The 20,788-nt window shown below is 35.3% G+C and overlaps 2 protein-coding genes across 2 annotated transcripts; both read left to right on the top strand.

The window, feature by feature from the left end:
* Nucleotides 1-1,736: 1,736 nt before the first annotated feature.
* Nucleotides 1,737-7,550, top strand: LOC103991991 (WEB family protein At5g55860). Its single transcript, XM_009411541.3, has 3 exons — nucleotides 1,737-2,010; nucleotides 4,511-4,697; nucleotides 5,659-7,550. The coding sequence occupies exons 2-3, from the start codon at nucleotides 4,536-4,538 to the stop codon at nucleotides 7,438-7,440; spliced, it is 1,944 nt and encodes a 647-aa protein (XP_009409816.2). The 5' UTR covers nucleotides 1,737-2,010; nucleotides 4,511-4,535; the 3' UTR covers nucleotides 7,441-7,550.
* Nucleotides 7,551-8,801: 1,251 nt separating this feature from the next.
* On the top strand, nucleotides 8,802-20,088 carry LOC135678932 (altered inheritance rate of mitochondria protein 25-like). The gene is made up of 13 exons (XM_065192198.1): nucleotides 8,802-8,953; nucleotides 9,230-9,659; nucleotides 9,738-9,820; nucleotides 10,743-10,829; nucleotides 12,399-12,440; nucleotides 12,545-12,589; nucleotides 15,015-15,080; nucleotides 15,176-15,232; nucleotides 15,334-15,395; nucleotides 16,444-16,564; nucleotides 16,838-16,915; nucleotides 16,994-17,100; nucleotides 19,552-20,088. Exons 2-13 carry the CDS (start codon nucleotides 9,266-9,268, stop codon nucleotides 19,580-19,582), a joined length of 1,173 nt encoding a protein of 390 aa, XP_065048270.1. The 5' UTR covers nucleotides 8,802-8,953; nucleotides 9,230-9,265; the 3' UTR covers nucleotides 19,583-20,088.
* Nucleotides 20,089-20,788: the final 700 nt, after the last annotated feature.

Genomic DNA, 20,788 nt, shown 5'->3' with positions numbered 1-20,788 from the left:
CCTCTATTTATTTTTAATAGCGATGCAAAGTGAGATTTTGATTGTCCGAGCATTCGGATCCAATCAAGGTCTTTCCTTTGATTTGATCCCAAATCAAATCTTCCTGACAATAAATAAATCGATACCGATAAAGCTAATATTTTGACGGTAAGCGTTGACTATGTTAAAAATAAAGTACGTTTCTCTCTAGCTCTCTAGTTGTGATATGTCGAATTCGAGACATGATAACATCTGTCTATTACATCACATGATGGTGTTGAGGTATCGATCATCTAATATTAAGATATTGGCCATGTTATTATGCCTCTAACACTTGTCCTCTCGCTTCTTAACCCATTAAGCATAGTAAAATCGAATCAATCTAAGTGAAAACTTTTTGATACCGAATGAGAATCCCTATAGGACTGTGTTAGGGCATTCATGATAATGTCCCATGTTAGTAAATAATTCAGATTATTTGACTAGATTTTTGAATAAAGAATAATAATGTATAAAAAGTCCTTTTATAATGAGCTTTGAAAACTATTATTAAAATTAAAAAAACGTTAGTTATACAGAACGATGTGTGTCTCTTCCGATTCCGAGCTCAATTACAATCGTGGCATATCAGATCCGGAACATAGTAGTAGTAGCTGATCCATTATGCTTGCTTATAGATTTTCGATTAGTCTAATGCACATTTTAATAGATAATATATTCGTAACCATCTAAAAACATAAAAAACATCACTTATTTAATCAAATCTTGTTATCTTGATCATCCATATGATTAAATATCTTCTGAAAACTAATCGAATCAAGATGAGGGCCCACCACCATCTTAACCATTGATTTGTTTTTCTTTTAAAAAATAATGATCGAAGTAATTAAATAGTTTACTCATTGCTATATTTTGATATTCGATGCATTAGTATCATTAATACCCATCCTTTGATATGATGATGTTGAAATTGACATTACTAATTTTTTTTTAAAAAAAATACTTAAAAAAATTTAGATATTTGAAAATTGTTGGTATCAAAATTGACTGCTGATTCACGTCACGGGATCCAACTGTTGTGGCTCACTTGTGAAAAAGCGTTATGTCGTCGGAACGCTGTGCCGTAACCATCGCCCCCATACAACGAGCATACTTGATGATGAGCCACTTACACAAACAATATCCCCTTCCCAACTCATCATGATGTGGTAGGCTGACTAATTAGGCTCCCCATATTAAGTTACAATTGGTATGAAATACTAACTATATTAAAAGTAAATAATATAATATAATATAATATAAATATAATATAAATATAATATAAATATAATATAAAAATAATATAATATAAAATATAATATAATATAGAGGGACGAATGACCTATTTTTAAACTTTTAAAGGATAGAGATATAAAACAAACCTCAGACCAAAAAAAAGGAGGAGAAACAGCTACGTGAGACGGGAATCCAAATCCAAATATATTACCACTTCAAATAGTCCCAACACGCGCACTTGCTGTGCTTTTAATTTCAGTTTTCGGCTCAACTGTCTCCGAGCAGATACCAGACAAGAAAGGAATCGTTTCCATTGGTCGATTCCCGTGGGAGCACTGCTGTAACGGGCCCGTATCACCCGGGACCCGCGTGGTCCTGCCTGTTACAAATCAATCATAACATACTAGGACTCATTAGCTGTGCCGAACTTTTTTTGGGATCCAAATCCTTACGCACATCCCGACGAGTCCGCTTTACCCCCTCCCCTGCCTTCGCCTTCCTTTTCTTCACCCCTTGCGCGCTCTCTCTCTCTCTCTCTCTCTCTTTCCCTGGCGTCGCTCCACTTCTCCTGCTCTCTCCGACGACGCGCCCGGCGTCCGACGCCCAACGCCGCCGGCTTCTTAGCTTTCGGCGCCGGAGTCCCCTCCGGCGGGCGTGTTCGCCGTCGACCTCTTTGATCGCGCGCTGTCGCTCCTCTCCGTGGCCGTTCTCTCCTCGCACCCTCGACGGCCGCTTCTCGCCGACTATCCTTCCGAGGTTTGCTCTCTGATCTCCTTTTCTCCCTTCTTCTCCAACTCCTGCTATTATCCTCGGTTGGAGCCGTAAATCCAAGTCCCTTCTGTGACCCGGTGCTTTTATGACTCCTCTCCCTTTCCTCTCATGCTTCGCGGCTTCTAGCGTACTCGATTCGATGGAAAGATAAAATTTTGTTGTCAATTATACGTACGACGGCTATTTTTTGGTTGATTTTATCAGATAAGTTGCTCCTCCTTTTTGTGAAATCAGTATCTTTATGATGATAGTTATTAAGAAGAGGCTCGAGAAATTTGAATGTTTTGGTGAAGGTACGAGACTGCAATGATTTTGGAGTAAAAAAACTAAATTTTATTCGACTCGATAATGTTTTGTTGATCTGGTCTAGTGGTTCCTTTGCTATGGTTGATCGCTTCAGGAACTAAAAGAGAGATTGCTTTTCATTTTGGTGTGTGTCAAGAAAGCAACGAACTGCATGTTAGAATATTATGATTTTACTGGCTGAGGACGGAGAGTTGACTGCATCGTTAGTTATATAACTAGTTGTTTTCTTTTTGAACTACATATGATCCTTTCAAATTGGGATTATAGGCTTTACAATCAATGCCCAGAGAAATGTCTGTTTAACTTTCATTTTTCTTGTGAAAAATTATGATTACATCAGCAAGCACCATTTGATCTACTTTACTACTTATTTCATGGAATTATTTGTTAGATTTGTTATATCTACCGACCTTAGTAGCCTTTTAGCCCCTCCTTTGACTTCTACTTCTGCCAAGACATCAAATTATTTATTTCTTTGACAAGAAAATAAAACCTGCAAAATTCAGGTCCTGTGCCATCCATGAAGCTGTCTCGGGTTTGTTTAATGAAAAACAGAAGAAAGAAATTCAAGCCTGAATTCTTGAAAGAACTAAACTGAAGGGGAACATTCATAATATCTTCCTTTTAGTGAGGTGATTAAGAGTCATGGTGTTTACAAGGCTGTAAAGATTTGAGCTTACACCATTGGGAAACCATTAAAGACAACTTCTTTCTCTGCATTTCAACATTTGCTACAGGCAAAAGTTTGTTTGTTTTTATGTACTTTTATGATTACTTCTAATTCTAGCATCGTCTTGCATTAGCTGGATATTTCAACAGAATAGTCTCAGATGTTCAAACGTGGATAACAATTTATCTGTTGACTTGCAAGATCCCCATTTTCAGTAAGCATATTGTCTTCATGAAATCCACATCTGTTTATAAGTGGTTGATGACAATGTTGTCTTAGAGTGCTTTGTAAAAGTCAATTTATGCTTTGTAAATGTCAATTTATAGTTTATGTATAAATAATATATTGCAAGATTCTTCATCCATCTTAATATTTATTCTTGACTGTCAACTGCACTATTAATCTAGCTCACACTGATATCTGTGTGTATATGTGTCTATACGATATCATTATGGACATCTCATCATGTACTTTATACTGTTTATTGTTAGCACTATACAACCAAGAATATTTCATGCTAATTACAACTCATGTGCATTTTATAGTAACATAAATTATGTTGCTTCTCAAATTTGTAAAATGTATGTATATAATTTTTTAAGCATCATGACTATTTTCAACAAATAACATAACCTACAGAAATGCTTTGCTAAGAGCTTCATTGTATATCAAATCTCATTAGCTCATATTTTGCAACTTACCCATTCATTTTTGTAATAATTTATAGGTTTGAGTGGTTCTTAAACTTTTACTTACAATTGAAAGCTCAAGATGTTTAGTAATGCCATGAAAATCCTAGAAGATATAGATAATTAACTGAAAGTTAAAGAATTGCGGCGAAACTTGTTTTGTTTAGTACAATGGAACCGAGTTTATTATCTTTATTTAGCTTTAGTACTTTAGGATGTGAAGGTCTAAGACTTCCATGAACTGAAGGATCTTTTGAGTAGTTGTCCCTTGGTAATAGGGCAAGATCTACTATGCCAATCTAGGGTTGAATGTTCCTATAGTTTGAGATTTAGTCATCGAGATACTCAGAAAGGCCTGGATGGAGCAACATTTGCTCATTTGATTATTCATATCTCTAACAAATGAGTTCTGCCCGAGGTTGATCAACGATGTCTGACATTTTGATGGCTAGCCTTTGGTCACTGTTCTAATATGTTTTTTCCATTGATATCATTTCTTAGAGACTTGTACCAATCTGCTTTAATCCTATCACTGAAGTAATTATTATTGACCCTCATGTAACCCATCAGTTCAAATACTATGTTGCTCTCTTGAGTTTCTAAACTCGACATTTTTTGGTGTGAACGTAGTGTTAGTAGCATAGACGTGAATCATTGAACATGCTCAAGCTTCTCAGACAATTTTTTTCTTTTCAGATCTATGCATATTAATTATTTTAATTTTCTGTAATTGCTTACGTCACTTAGAAACTGAAGTTAATAAAATTCTTGAGACTTTTATCAGTCCAGAATGAAAACTCTTTTGCTATTGGTTGTGCAGGCTGACACAGGTTAGAAAAAGCAGCATGGGGACAAAAGTCCAACAAAATTCTATAGATTCACCTAAAGCAGAAATAGACACAAGGGCACCTTTTGAATCTGTCAAAGCTGCTGTCAGCCTCTTTGGTGAGGTAGCATTTGCATCTGACAGATCTACTGCGAGAAAGCCAAAGCCTCCACTCATTGAGGTTTATGTTACATTTTTTTCTCTTTAAATTTAGATTTAAATTAACTCCATCACAAACGACATTGCTATCTGTTTTTTATATTAATATATTTCTTTTGTGAAAAAGTCTATAAGATACCCCTTTCTTGTGAAGTAATTTGGAGCTAATCAAGCAAAGCATATCAAAGATATTTAATTAGGATGAAAAGAAAATGCAAAACTTCGAACTCTGGTGGTCATTTCGAGTTTTCATCATCCCTTCATTTGCATTACTTCTTGAGTGCTTTAAAGGTCTAGCAATTATAGCAAAATTCCAAAGCATAACTGTATTCACCATGATACATAGCCATTGTGACTGGATACCATCTTTATTGATGTTTGATTACTTATCTTTACCAAATTCTGTTTCAGCTGCCTAAGAGAATATAAGGAATGATATTTGGCTTTGAATTTCTATTTTTTCATTTAAAGTAGATGATCATCTATGGAAATAATAACTTTTTTCTTTTTTGTTCTTTGGAATCTTGTAGAATATGAATGGAATATCTGACGCTATTTGTAGCAGGCATGATATAGATGCTGATATTTTATCATGTATTAGTCCTGCCAAATTTTTAGCATAGTAGCTTTTGGCTTTTATTTCAAAACTGGTAGGTCTTAGAGAAAAGCACATTGTTCACTGTGATTCATCTCAAACTGTGATTCAAGATTGCTCAAGAAGAATAATACATCATCAATCTCGTGCATTTAAAAAGCAAATGGTTTTTGGATTCTGGGAATTGCCTAATTGGCATTCATAATTGAGTCATAATCTAAAGAGTAGTCAAATTCTCTCTTGGACTATGTTCTTTGTGTTCAACCTAGGACACTTTTTCTGCTCTTGTTGTTGGTTTTATATAGGTTAGTGATAGACTGCTTTCTGCAATTTGATCAATCAATTGAATTGCAAAAATTATGCTCCAACATTCTCTATCTTTTAATAGAGGGCTTTACCCAAGGAGACACAGCTTCACTTGGCCAAAAAAGAGCTTAACAAGTACAAGGAACAGCTTAATAATGCTGATATAACTAGGATCCAGGCACTTGCTGAATTAGAGAGGGTTAAAAGAACTGTTGAGGAACTGACTAACAAACTCAGTACTCTAAATGAGTCGAAGGAGCAGGCTTTAAAAGCTACTGAAGCTGCAGATAGTCAAACTAAGAAACTTGAAGATGTGAGCTCTGTTGAGAGTACTACTCATAAGGATGCTGGCTGGGAGCAGGAATTTGACAATGCAAGGGAGCAGTATGCAGCTGCCATCACGGAGCTTGATGCAGCAAAACAGGAACTTAGGAGAATCAAGAAGGATTTTGAGACTTCGATGGAGGGAAAACTCACTGCCATTCAGCAAGAAGCTGAATCAAAGCGGCTATTTGATGCAAACACTGAGAAAGTTGCTCAGCTTTCTAAGGAGATATCAGCTGCTCAGGAATCACTTATGCATGTGAAGCTTGCCGCTGATCAAGCCCGACAAGAGGAGTCAAAGATTCACATTGACAAAGATACTGACAAACTGTCCTACAAACAAGCTCTAGAAGAAACTGAAAAGAAATTGGCATCTCTGAAGAAAGAGTTTGATCCTGAAGTTCATTATATGCTTGAGGCAAAACTGGCAGAGACAACTGCTGAAATTGGAGCTGTGCAGAAGGAAATGGAAGATACCAGGACCTCAGATCTGGAGTTTGTTACTACAGTGACTTGTGAGCTCGATGGTGCTAAAGAAATGCTGCAAAAACTTGCTGAAGAAGAGAGTTCACTCAGAAGTTTGGTGGAATCCCTGAAGCTTGAGTTGGAAGGTCTAAAGAAAGAGCATGAAGAGCTCAAAGAGAAGGATGCAGAAACTGAATCTGTTGTTGGTAACCTTCACCTTAAACTTCAGAAATGCAAAGCTGAGCTTGAGGCAGCCATGGTTGCAGAATCCAAAGCGACTTCAGCATCTGATGATCTAGTATCAACCCTTCAGCAGCTATCATCTGAATCCCAGAATGCATTGCAGGAAGCAGAAGAAATGAAGAAAAGTGCTGAAGAACTAAGAGCTGATTCGGAGGCAGCCCAAACCACCTTACATGAAGCAGAAAAGAAGCTGCAGGTTGCTTTGAAGGATGCCGAAGAAGCAAAAGCAGCAGAGGCAAGAGTCCTTGATCTTATCAAGGAACTTTCTGAGAAAGCAAATGTTGCTCGTGCATCATCTTCTGAGTTTGGGGCGAACATAACAATTTCAAAAGAAGAGTACGAGTCATTGACCCGAAAGGTAGAGGAGTCTGGGAAGCTGGCGGAGATGAAGGTTGCTGCTGCGATCGCCCAGGTGGATGCTGTAAGGGCCAGTGAGAATGAGGCAGTCAAGAAACTTGAGGCTGCTCGGAAGGAGATGGAGGACATAGAGACAGCGACAGAGGAGGCACTGAAGAGGGCAGAGATGGCTGAGGCTGCAAAGAAAGCTGTTGAAGGAGAGCTGAGGAGGTGGCGAGAAAAGGAACAGAAGATGGCTGCCAAGACTGCCTCAAGGATACTGGCCGAGACACAGATGTTGGCAGAAGCACTACCACCAAAACCGATGGTTCATAGTGCAAAGGGTGTGGAGAAGACGGAAGAGAACCGAAAGGTTGTTAGACCAACGGTTTCAAAAAAGGCACTTCTCCCAAACTTGAGCGGCATATTTCATAGGAAGAAGAACCAAGTTGATGGTGGCTCCCCTTCTCATCTCCCAGGCGAGAAGCCTGTATGATCTGATGCTATCTTATTCTCTTGTATGATTTGACAGGGTTTTTAGACCTGAGGGGATGTGCAAGATATTTGTGTATGTATAATAGTTCTGAAGGTTTTTCTCTTTGTTCATTTCTGAACTCTGTTCTCGTGGTTCCAGTTTCACTGTTGCTACATGCTCATCACTTTTATGGAACTTGTCTGGCTTGCTCCTATTAGTTTCTCAATATAGATATTGAAGAAAGATTGAGAGTTTTCTTATCTCGTATTAGAGACATGGAACCCAACATGTAAATTACCAAAACCCTTGAAGCATAGAGAAAGATAAACAGCATCCTGGCTGGGCTGTGGTTGATGTGGTTAGAATTGTTGAAGTGGGTATGAATGGATTCTTAGAAGATTTGAGTCATGGTAAAGAGGTTGTGGCGTTAATATAAAAAATGAATACTATTTCTGAATTAATTAAGGATCAAACTAGAAAACATAAAGCCACCTCATAATGAACATAATTATATTAGTGATTCCAAAAAAAATGAGTACAAAATTTCCATACAATGTAATTAATTAAGACTTTCAACAATGCATAAGAGACAAAATCTTCAATTGTGGATGTGTATATTGAAACGAGTTAGTGTGATGAAAATAACATGACATTTAGATGTAACACCCAAGTTTGAGAATTGATTAAATTAACTAAAGAAGTTACTCAAGTCAATATAAAATAATTTTTACAACTAACAAGGCTACAAGATAATTTTGACGGATATAAAATTAGATTGGAACTACTATGGTTTATATTTTGATCCATCATATTTTTAGAGGTCAAGATAAAGGGAGGGACTGGGCAAAAATTGATGCAGCAGCACATCATGCTTTGCGTGATTAAATGAACGATTTAGGTGAAAACATTGGTTGCATTGCATCAAGTAATACTATTAATAATATATGGGAGACGGGACTAACTAATTAGTTATCGATTTTGTCGATGGAAATATTGTATGTATTGTTACCAAAAATAATATTAAAAATATAATTTTATAATATTATTTTTATCAATGAAAAAAAGCAGAGAGATTTTGTTGGGAATACTATTCAATTATTTTGTCTCTTTTTTTTGTCTTTAGAAGTTTTATTGAAAAATGGAAAGAAAAAAAAGTGCTGATTTCTTGACTACTGTTTTCGATAAAGATATATAAAAAAAATCTTGATGAGAATAATATTATGAAATTATCATTTTAAGTCTGTTTTAGTATTATTTTCTGCGTGGCATGTGTGGTATTTTAATTAACAAAATCAACGAAAAATAAGATTAAATATTAAATCAATATAATTTTTAAAAATATAGCGATCGAAAGTAACTGAGTGCAATGACATTAGCTCTATTAGACGCCCGGCTTCAAAAGCTCCTCCACCAAAGTCGCCAATTACACTCGAACCCTCTCCTTCTGGCGGAGTCCACCGTCGGTCCCCCTCGTCTCTCCCATCGGCGACCAGAGGCTACAGGCGGCGCTGGCAGCATCTGTCGACGGTGGAAGGTGAATCTCCTGCTCCTCCTCCTCCTCCTCCCCCTCTTTCTTCTCCTCTTCTTTATTTTCCCTGCTTGCCCCTCTTCCCCCTCTCCCGGCCGCCTGCCGAAACCTTTCGTCGCCGCGCTCGCTGTCCTAGATCGAAATTGGCTCAAAACATTGATCCGATGTTCTTTTCTCGGCTCTCCCTTCGGTTTGTTGTCGATTATGCCTCGTTCCTGAATGAATACATTCGACAAACTGATGGCTTTTGAATAACTGGCGTAATTGTTGGTCCATTTGAAGGCTCCTGAAACATCCGCATTAATCTCAAAAGCTCAGATGAGGTGGTTGAAGAAATGGCTTGCATCTCCCATCAAGTTTACCGGTGGGATCACTCCTTTTGGCTCGTTAACTGACCGGGCTCGTCAGGAAATAACGAACGGGAAGCTGCATCACACAAGATACAGTGTTACTGCACTCCTACAGCAGTTTGGCTCAGGAAGTGCAAATGTGCTGGGGAATGCATCCAACTCACAGGTCGACATTAAAAGACCACAAACTGTGCTGCATGGTCGCCTAATTGGCTGTCGAGGGTTTTCAGATTCTGCTGGCAAAAAACGAACTCTAAGCAGGGATTGGTTAGCACGACTTTGGGTTGAAGAGAAACGAAACATGGAAGTAAGAAGAAGGGGAATTAGAAAGAGGCAGCCTGCTCCACGCGTTCAAGATAGGGGTACTTTATTTGACACCTTTTCTTCTCAGCTTCCATTTCTGAAGTCAGTCTTAAGAAAACCAGTTCTGGCTGAACAAGATTCTGGTATCAAGGAAACCATGCAACAACCGCCGATCAGTCAATATGATGGTGATCTCTTGTCCCCTGGTTCTCCTGAAGAGGTGAGTTCTTGTGCACAATTTATTCTTTTTATCTTGCTGAGTTCTCCGATTTGGTTCGTGATGTTGTTTCATCTCACATCTGGCAGTTCACGGATTTTTTTATTTATTAAGTTCTTCTTTGAAGCATGCATGTTCTAAGCACAACAGAGCATGCATAATGCATAGTACAAACCAATTTTTTTTTTCAAATGGGGTATTTTTTTATGATATTTTCTTCATTGTTTTATATAGTTTAAGATAACATTGTATGCACTACTTGCCTCATAGTTTCATGTAGGGAAAATTTATGTTATTGGTCATCTAGGCATATCACATGTCCTTGTTAGTCTTACGTAATTAAGATATTACATCTAGGTCTTGGTTGAATGAGTAGGCTGAGTCAAGCAAAAAGTTAGTTAGTTGCCACTGAACGGATTTCTGATCCATAAGAAATGATACCTTTGAAAAGATTTTGAAAACCAGCTTTGTTAGGTTGGAGGTTTCTGAACTAATTGACAAAATCAAAGTACCTTTCATTAGGACAGCACTTGCAAGATCTGAAAGTTCTGTCTTATAACTTGGGTAGTGCTTGTAATTGTAACTTTAGAGTACATGTTAAGCATACATTGCCAATCAGGAGTCAGGAGTATTTGCACTATGCTTTGGGTTCTGGTTATCTCACTGGGACATCTGGTTGATCATCATCTTTTTTACATGCTACCGGTGGCATATGAGATCCACCTAGATTCAAATTGATAGGAATGACTTTGGTTTTTGTTGTGCATGTAATGTTTTGTCTTCCAACCATTCTTTGCATAAGATCTAGAACTTTTTTGTTTCCTTTTCTTTGTTTCTTTGGTGTGTTGTATGTGATATTTTCAGGCTGGATTTGCATGACCTGGCTCTTGATAATGATTTGTTCCTTTGGCTTCCATCTTTCTAGGTCAGACTTGCTCCTCTTCTTTCCAGAGCCAATTTGCTTATTACCAGAGACATAGAGTGGGCAAATATTATGTTTGCTTTTGAACAGGTAACTGTTTTCTTTCATAATTAATGATGCTGTTAAGCATGGAAATGATAATGTAGTGTATATATGTCGCAATAATTATAGTAAGTTTTGCATATTTTATAAGGCTGTGTTATTTCTGCTGATTCTCTTCATGCTTGTGAATCAATTAGATGTTCATATGACAGTTTATGCAAATAATCAGTGCTATATACTCTTGATATTATCTCTGGAAAGACTAGTTATCATTACCAGAGACCTCTCAAGCTTACAGCCTTTTTCACTGCAACATATCATTTGAAACTCAGGTCCTCCCTTAAAATCAATTAAGCCTAGAAGGTATCCACTTGATTGCTTTCTTGTTTAAAGATGGAGATGTTAACTATGTTTGAACACGAGGGAACCTGGATGCTACTGCAAATTTTCTGTTAATTATGTATCAAAATAATATGCATAAAAAATGCATGGTTAATAAGGTATATGATGTAGATCAAGAGGATGGAGGACTAGAAGAACAAAGAAAATATTTATTTTATTTATGGATTTGATAATCTTAAAAGAGAAAAGAGGGAGAAGATAATATCTGATTCACTCTAGTTCCTAAGGATCAAACTTATGGGTTTTTGTCTTGCACCAGATTCACATGTACATGTGATGGAATCACACAAATGAGAAAAAGATGGCCACACTACTGATGCAAAATGTGGGAAAAGTCAGATTTTTATTCAGTCACATTCTTGATTACAACCCTTCTTGCCTTTCACCAAATACAAGGAAAAACGAAAGCTAGACAATGAATCTCTAATTTATAAGATCAAAATGTAATCAAATGACAGCCCATTGGCCATGTTTGGAGAACTGTTCACATTCTATTCTTGCTTCATGATATATATTTTTCTTATCCGAAAGATCGTTGGGTAGGATTGGTTCCTTTACTTGGATAACATTGTTGATCAAGCACATCTTCCCAAGTCATATTTCATTTTTTTTCCTTTTGGACAATCTTGGTAAGTGATGTGGAAATACATATGAAGATGTTGTGTAGAAAGCTTATTACTTGAAATAAAACTAACAAAATGTACAAAGACTGTAACATATGCATCCATTACATTGGAACTCTTCTTTTTAATCTGAACTTCATCTTTTTCAACACTAAAAATACTACAAATATTCCCCCTTACCTTTAAACAAGAGAGAGGGAGAGAGTAGGAAATTGAATTATTATATTACCCTCATTTACTAAATCTTGTATCATTTCTTTTAATTAAAATGTAAGAGTATAAATGAGAGTGGATTTGATAACAAGAATGAATATAAAATCTCTTCTGCCTTTTTGATCTGAAAATTTGTTTTTCAGCAGACAAAATGTTAAAACTTTTATATAACTGCTAATGCACTGATACCACCTGCTGCTGCTCTAAACCTGAGACTTCTCTTTTTTTGTGGTTCTCTGCAATGGATCAAAATGAAATATTTTGTTTGGCATGAACAGAAATTTTTTGTAAGCCCAATGATTTTAGGCACATGATCACAGCTCAACAATTGTTATTTCTTCAGAACTTATACATATTTATTTGTCTTGTTGTTTTGCAGGAGAACCGCTATGTGATAGTGGATGCTTGTTATCCCCAATTAGTATGTAACTAAAGTTATTTGTCAGGCTCCATCTAAACTAAATTTTGTGGGTTGTTCCTGTTTAGCCTCAAAAGTATCATTAATGAATTTTTTTTCTCCTTCAGCCTGTGGGTTTCATTCGGGAGAGTAGTAATGTTATCTTTAGGCAGGTGCGCGATCTCCGAACTGTTGTTTTCACTAACATATTTTAATTCTTGTGTAATTGAAGTGGTTTTATTTTAGTAGATAAGATTTACAATTTATTTGATTTTTAGACCTTAACTCACTGTGCCACATCATCTTTTGTATACAAACAAAGAGTAATCATTCCTTGTTTTTGTATTGGAATTCTCATATAAATCATGTAAATTTTTGTCATATATTTTATAGTTGTTTATAAGTTCATTTAACATTTTTAGATTTTAGTATAATTTTATATATTTAGTTGTTACGAGTGGGTGGAAGAAATAGAAGAAAGCCTTCGTTTGCTTTGTGTTCCATGTACCTTGTTTTTCTCTTCTAGTGCAAAGCTTTTTGTTATTATTATCTGTCTGATACATGATCTTTTAAATAGGAACCACTAATAATACCTAAACTAAGTTCACTTGCCACCATCTTCAGTTGAAAATTAGTGAAATCTATGACTCTGTATGGTCATGTGACTACTCTATTTATCAAGTTTTCAGCTTTTGTCATGAGGATATAGAGTGTTAGATTGCATCATAAGTATGACTCATACTGTATGAGAATGTCCAGTTATCATATATTTTTCCAAAATTTGTGCAATTGGTTTGCTTGGTTCTTCACTCTATAGTTGCCATTGTCGCAACTCTTGCAATTAAAGTGGTAATGCATAATATCAATACTAGATTGCATTGTTTCCTTTTTTTTTTAAATTTCAAAATAACATTGCTATTTTTTTGTGACCAATCTACTATAAGTGTAATTTTGTCTTGGTGTTCAAATTTAAAAATGCTATTTGCTTCTAATTAAAGTGTCTTGGCGAACATTGACCTTCCTTGCATGCACTAGGTACGTCCTTTTTTATTTACTTTTAATTAAAAATATTTACATCAATTTCTTGTGGCACGCACTTCTTTGTCTAGACTCACTTAATAGGCATAATTGGATTATGACAAGCCATTCTATTTAATCTTTTCAGATAACAATAGTGTAGTTTATGTTCTAACCTATTTGTTGTGATGCAAAATATAGATGCTTGTACAATTCTGTTGGAGGGTGTTTTGAACTAGTTATGCTCAAAATTCATGGTGGTTATTTAAAATTCATGTATGATGTCTATGTGTGGTTTGAATACCAACGTATTCAGTGCTTCACAGGTGCTTCGTTAAAGAATTTAAAAGATCTTGTCTAAGGCTAGGAATTGCCAGAGGCTGAAAAATCTTATTTGACATGGGTGAAAAAGATAAGGGGGAGCATGGTGGAGCAAAGGAGTGGCATTGCAATTTCATTTTCAATTACACAAGTGAACCCACCTTAGATGTTGAGCACAACATCTCTATATCTTTTGGTTGTAGGTTTGATGATTAGTTACATTTATGAGTCCTAGTGGCCTTTCTACTATATGTTTCCTCTAGCCTATCCCTTGTAGGAGACATATTAAGTGTGAGGATCTGTGTAGTCATTGATTACTATATAAAGTGGTAAGTGTTTCGAAATTAGAGAACTTTCACACATCTGATTCTGGATTCACGAACGACAAATTGCCTTTTTGATTGAAGCCATGTGTTCCAAAAATAGAGATAGTGCCAAGTTTTTACCAGGCACTCCCTTTTTCAAAATGCCCTTTCCATCTTTCATCATTATCATGCCTACCCTCTTCTCCATTGTCCAACCACAATGATTGTCTCTTACTTATACATATTGGTTACTTGATCAAAGATTAAAATCTCAATTTAGTACTGAGAATCAATGGTGTATGCTATAATTATATGATAAATCTGGTTATCATTGGTCACCTTAAAATGGTTTGCAGTATACACATGATCTACATTTTCTATTACCAAACTAAGCATCCTTTTGAGAAGTTTAGTATGATTTTTTCCATTGCTATTCCTTTTTTGGACTGTTGTGACTGCTAATAAGTATCAGTATCAGATTGGTATTTGAATCTGTTATGTGCTATAAGCAAATGATATATAAGTCCTGTTATCCTTCATCATTTTAAAATAATTTGCAGCATATCTCTGACTTGTATTTTTCATTACCAAACAAATCATTGTTTCATAGTTTTAGTATGCTTAATTTGATTGAATATACTTTTATGCACTAATGCTGTTTGAGGTTATCTTTGTCTTTTTTTGTATTTGTCAGTTGCTAAAGCTGTTGTCATAATGGGCATCTCTGAAATCTATAACCCTCAATTTCCTTGAATAGTTATAGTTTTCTGCATGTTTCTATGCTTGGTATTCTTAAACTTTGTCTAAACTCACGTAAATGGACTTCCACATTGTTGTTGTTTATGATGATTATTTTATGTGATTCTGATGCTCACAATACACTGATCGAATGTAAGTCATTCATCATCTTGGTATAGTTGCTGAAGCATCATGTCATTTTTTATGTGCCTTGCAGCTACTCCGTGGAAGACGTCCATTTGTTGCTTATATATTTGATGCCATGGGCAATGAAATATTTAGAGTATGAAACTACTATTAAATCTTCTAGAAATTTCAAGTTATATAAAATTTAGTATATTGCAGTGCACATCCAAACTATATGTAATTTATGTTTAGGTTCGCAGGCCATTTTGGTGGATAAATAGCACAATATATGCAGAAATAGATGGTAAGGTAAGTAAATTATGTTTAGTGGCATGTCGCTTCTAAACTGTTTTCTTCATTTTGTATGATTAAACATTTTTAAATGGTCTCAATCTTTTTTCCTTGTTTAGGAAGTGGGTGTTGTCCATAGACGTTGGCATCTTTGGCGGAGAATCTATGATTTATACTTGGGGTAATTTTAATTTTATCTTGTTCTTCATGTATATGGATAAAGTTTCGTATCAGTATTTCCTTTCTTCTTTGTCCAGTGTGAGCCCAAAAATATGGGCCCAAATTATTATATGAAAACTCCAGTAGTGATGTTTCTTGGATATCATATTATACATCATGTTAACATGAACTAGCCTTGGAATGAAAAGATCACCTCATGATTAACTCAAAGTATGCCATTGGAAATACAGGTCCAGGTGAAATGTTTTAGTATGATGGAAACATTGAGGACTTAAGGTGTCCTAATAGTGTAATAGTTACCTCAATTTCAAATTTTGTGGTGGCATCCTTATTTACTTGAGACAGTAAAAGTTAACTCTATTTATCTATTTTCTCCCTTTATATCTTTTTCTGTCTTAAGCAGTGGTGGACAATGAACATTGAACATTGCAATAGTTGTGGTCAAATACTGCTGAACAGTAAAATACTGGTGGTAGACGATAAATGTGACAGTTGCAACAACTATCAAATTCAACATCGCAACATCTCCTCTCTCATATTTGCAATTTTATATTTTTATTTTTGTTAATTTTCTATCTTTACTTCTCTGATCTTCATCCTCTCCTGTGCCGCTTCTTTTTCAAATCAGTTATGATCTGCTGACATATGCCAACTCAAGTTGAGTTTCATCTACTCTTGCTATGTCAAATTATAAGGCTGAGAAATTGGGTCAAACCTGATTGGTCTTTTTACTATATCAATACAAATTAGGTTATGGTATTGGAATTAACTTATATCACAAACTATACACTGAAGTAGCTGCCCAAGCATGCAATGCATGTCTAAATCTGGATGCACAAAAAATATTTTTTCTGAACCATTTTTGGACTTTTCGGAAAACTTAATAATTAAAACTGAAACAGTAAATTAAGTAGGAATCCAGTAAAAGTTGTCAAACATCTGGTGTTTGCAGACATTGTGTTGTCTTGTTCAACAATTTTTGGGAATTTTAAACTCAATATTTGGCTAAATGCTGGACTGAAAATGTTATTGTTATTGTGGAATTTTAGAAACAAACAATTTTCTGTGGTTGAAAATCCTGGCTTCTGGAATTGGACATTTACTTTAAAGGATGAAGATGACAATGTACTGGCTCAAATTGATCGTGATTGGAGGGGTATTGGTTTTGAGGTAGTCATCTTCACTTGATCTTCTGTTTTCATAATTTATTTTTTCTTCACTTGTTGGATTTTCAAATCTTTAATATCTTTTTTGATGAGTGGGAGAATAGGAGATAAGGTGGGATAAGTTTACTTTTTTGTTCACAGCATACAATTCTTGGACTCTATTACATCAGACTTCAAGTATTGGAAATCCACAGTTTTAAACATATTGTGAATGAATATATCTATTCGTAAAGAGTAAGTCAAGGGACATTGATTTTTGTATTTTATTGTTCTGCAGCTCTTCACCGATGCTGGTCAATATGTGATTCGATTTGGGGACTCTAATTCACTTCCCATAACTGAGCCTGCTTCAGGGGTTACTGAAAATTATGATTGTTTATAAACAGGTATAGCTTTTTGTTGGATTGTCTGTGACCTATGCTTTGCATTTCAGATTCAAGAGTTAGAAGTTGCTCGCCCACTAACTCTTTCTGAAAGAGCGGTGGCTGTCGCTCTTGCTGTTTCTCTGGATAACGACTATTTCTCCAGGAGTAGAGGCTGGTTAGATTACTATTTCACCTGTCTTTTGACTCACTATTTATGATGTATGAAACATAAAGTTGTTCCAAATCTTTGTTGAGATATTCATTCTCTTTGGAATTACTACATTTATTAATAGTTTTTCTAATTTGGTTTTACTGGATTGATGACAATTGCTTTGCAATTGGTCACCGGTCTGTTTGGGTAGAAGTTCTTTTGATGGAAATGTAACAATAGACTGTAACTGCTTAACCCAGAACAAGGTACATTAAAGGACTTTGACCAGCATGTTAAAATCAAATCATCTTAAATGAACTAAATGTTTGGAACCATGGTCTGCAGTACCGAACTGTACTGCCCGGTACGGGCGGTATGTACCGGTCCGAGTGTACTGTAGCACTATAGTAGTGTACTGCAGCACTATAGCAGAGCTATAGTACTCGGCACACCTGAGTATACCGCTCGATATACCTGGGTGTACCGCTCGGTATACCGTACCATACCGGTACCGAGCCCAGGTCGAAACACCGGTACGGTACGGTATTGCGAACCTTGTTTAGAACTATCTTAGCTCCAAAGCTGTATTCTAGTAATATTAGTGTTATTTAGCTTAAGGATATTCTTCGTGGGTATCAATTATAGTGATCACTGCTTGGACTAGTTTGTTATGTTGCTGTGGGCACAATACTTTATGTTATACAACAACAACAACAACAAAACCATGGAAAGGGTAATGTTACATTATACTTGATGGTATCAATTGGAAAAAATAAAAAAATGAAAAATAACAAAATAATGTTTATGTTGCAAGGTCATTGATTGTCAGCTGATGACATTATGGAAAGGGTTATTGGAGTGAGAGGGACCATTGTCCTTAAGGAACAGAGAAGAGTAAAAACTTGGGGAGAAAGAGAGGAAGGCATTGCCATTGCAGAAGAGATAAGGGAGAATATCGATCATATTTAGCTTATCAAGCTCTCACAACCTGAAATCTAGTGGTTCTTGTCTTGGTCTTGTTTTATACAACCTTGTATGGCTGGTATTTATTGCAGCAAGTCATTCCATGGTTTGAAGTTTCATTTTCAGTTGGGGCCACAGCCTTGGTTTTGTAAAATTTTTAGTGTTTCTACATAAATTTGGCAATTTCCTTTAAAAAGATTTAATATATGATGAGAAAATAAAGTAAAATAATGTTCAGGTTGGTGTTATCCTAGATAATATTTTCAGAAAAGTATATAGTCATTAATCTAGGTTAGGATTTTCTGGAAAATGTTGTGAGTATATGACAGAGTATTAAAATCCCGACCAATCAAAGATATTGTTAATGCTATTAGTTTTATGTTTCTCAAGCAGAACTAGGTGATCTCATGAAACCAAAGTTTATGTTTAAGCTCAACCATCTAGGGAATACTAGTTAGTGGGGAACTTCTCCTTCAGGTGGATTCAAAAGGTTACACGTTTGTGAGAGCATAAAAAATTTGGAAGTTCTAATCATGGATGTGAGGTAAATAATAAAGGCAGAAACATGATTCTAGATTTTGTTGTTGTTATGATCTCTTAATTCTCGATACAAATTTGAAGAAACAAGATGAATATTTGATACTTGGAGTAGAGAGATTGTACCATGTAGAGATTTTCTCACTAGGTTATTGGATAGAGTTGCATGCAATGACTGTAAAAGTATATTTGACGTAAGTGAATTGGAGTATCTTGAAATGGAATGCAAATCTGAGCCATTTTGGAGGTCCAGGTTGGGACGTGTCTAATTCTGTTCTTTTGATATTTTTCTAGGTGGCTACTTTAGATAGTCTTTGAAGAAAGATCTTTACATATTTTTGTACACAGTTCCTTTTCTCATTTGTAGAGGGTCTTGTAAGCTAACTAAATTATAGCATTATTATTTATGAAAAAAATAATGATTTAAGGTTTTACTTTTCTATTTTTGGCGTGAGGTTATTGATTTATTGCTAGCATGAGTTATGTAGATGTTTGAGTCCATCACTGAAGTTTTGTACAAGTTATTGCTTCATATATTTATGTTATCAGTCCATACTTAGATTTTTTATTGAAAAACTAGTGATAGGTCGTAGTCATACATTTCTTCCAAATTTTAATATACGATTAGTTGCATTCAGATCTCTAGAACTTATATGACTTAAAATTGCACCCAGTATACTGTTTGAACCACAGACCATAATAAAATTGAACGATCTTAATTTCTGAATTGTGTCAGATTTGGCTTTGTTCATTTTTTGGTCAACCATGGCATTTTCTTTCATCGTTTTGGGGTAAGGTATCATCAAATTTTCTCCTCTTTAAAGTTGGCGAAGATCTTAGATCATGTGGCTTAGCATGCCTACATCTGCCACATTGAAACAGCATATTCTGATGTCACTGGCATTGTGGTTTTGATTTGTTCTTGTTTTGATAATTGTGATCATGCTAACTACTGTTTATTATTCCGGTCTCCAGGGGACTTCCGATTCTCGTTGCCGGTGAATAGGAAATCTAAAGGCCTTCTGAGATTGCTTTCGTATTATTGTTCCAAGTGGTGACTTTGCTCTCCTGTGGTGTGGACCCTCTTATCTCGTCTAACCCAGATTTTCTTTGAAAAAAGAATAGGTGCATCTTTGGAGATCTCCGATATTAAGAAAACTCAGACATCATGTTCTTGATGATATATATATATATATATATATATATATATATATATATATATATATATATATATATATATATATATATATATATATATATATATATATATATCCTTTTATACTTTCATACGCTGGTATCTTCTACCCTCTTGTGGAGAACTCCATCCACCAAATTAGTATAAGCCAGTGATCAAGTTAAAGTTGGATAAAAATGAATGGTTTTCTTCCTGATACTATTGAAGAGTGATCTCCATTAACGTTGTGGTTTAGCAGATATCATTCCATTGCTATCTTGATTGATTCTAGTTGTTAATAACAGATCACTTGATGCCAGCTGGGCTTTAGGATGAAACTGATCTTGGTATTTGCTGCATGAAGGTTGATCATTTGATATCACCACCTCGTTATGCCTTTCAGCTGCACCTGTTCTTTTGAAGTTGATGCACGACTTGTAAAGCCCGCAATCTTCCTATTATGCCTATCCTTTATAAAGGTATCTTATGGACTTGTTCTTGCAGTATTAGTCTTTTAATTCTGTATAATATAATCTTTTAAGGAAATATATTACTTTGACTACTTCTAAAATGTTCTCGTTCTACTGAAATGTAGGTATGGTATGAAAACTGAAAAGTATGAGCTGCATACTTACCTCTTTAGATCTAAGTTTAGAATTTATATCTTTGTAAAACTCGAACATTTTCAAATATGAAAACTTAAAAAACTCTCAAATATATAATTTTGGTTAAACAGTATAATGATGATGGAATTCTGACAAGAATGCCCTAAAAAAGTATAATAACAATAACAAGCTATAATGTGCTGATTATTTAAAGTAAATTACATAGATCTTTTTCCTGTGATTTTTTTTTTGTATTAATACCGGATATATTTTTATGTACATATTATCGCTCCTAAATTAATAATTAATATTTTTAAAAATTAAGTTCAGAAAATAAGAAGTCAATTAATCGGTATTTAAAAAAAATTATTACCTTTTTAGCTTATAGTTTACCACGATTGGTAAAGCCACTTATGTAATATCTAGGTATTTA

The sequence above is a fragment of the Musa acuminata genome, chromosome BXJ1-7, assembly GCF_036884655.1.
Source record: "Musa acuminata AAA Group cultivar baxijiao chromosome BXJ1-7, Cavendish_Baxijiao_AAA, whole genome shotgun sequence".
NCBI lineage: Eukaryota > Viridiplantae > Streptophyta > Magnoliopsida > Zingiberales > Musaceae > Musa > Musa acuminata.
The sequence above is the reverse complement of the archived record's forward strand: the minus strand, read 5'-3'. Positions and strand labels throughout refer to the sequence as shown.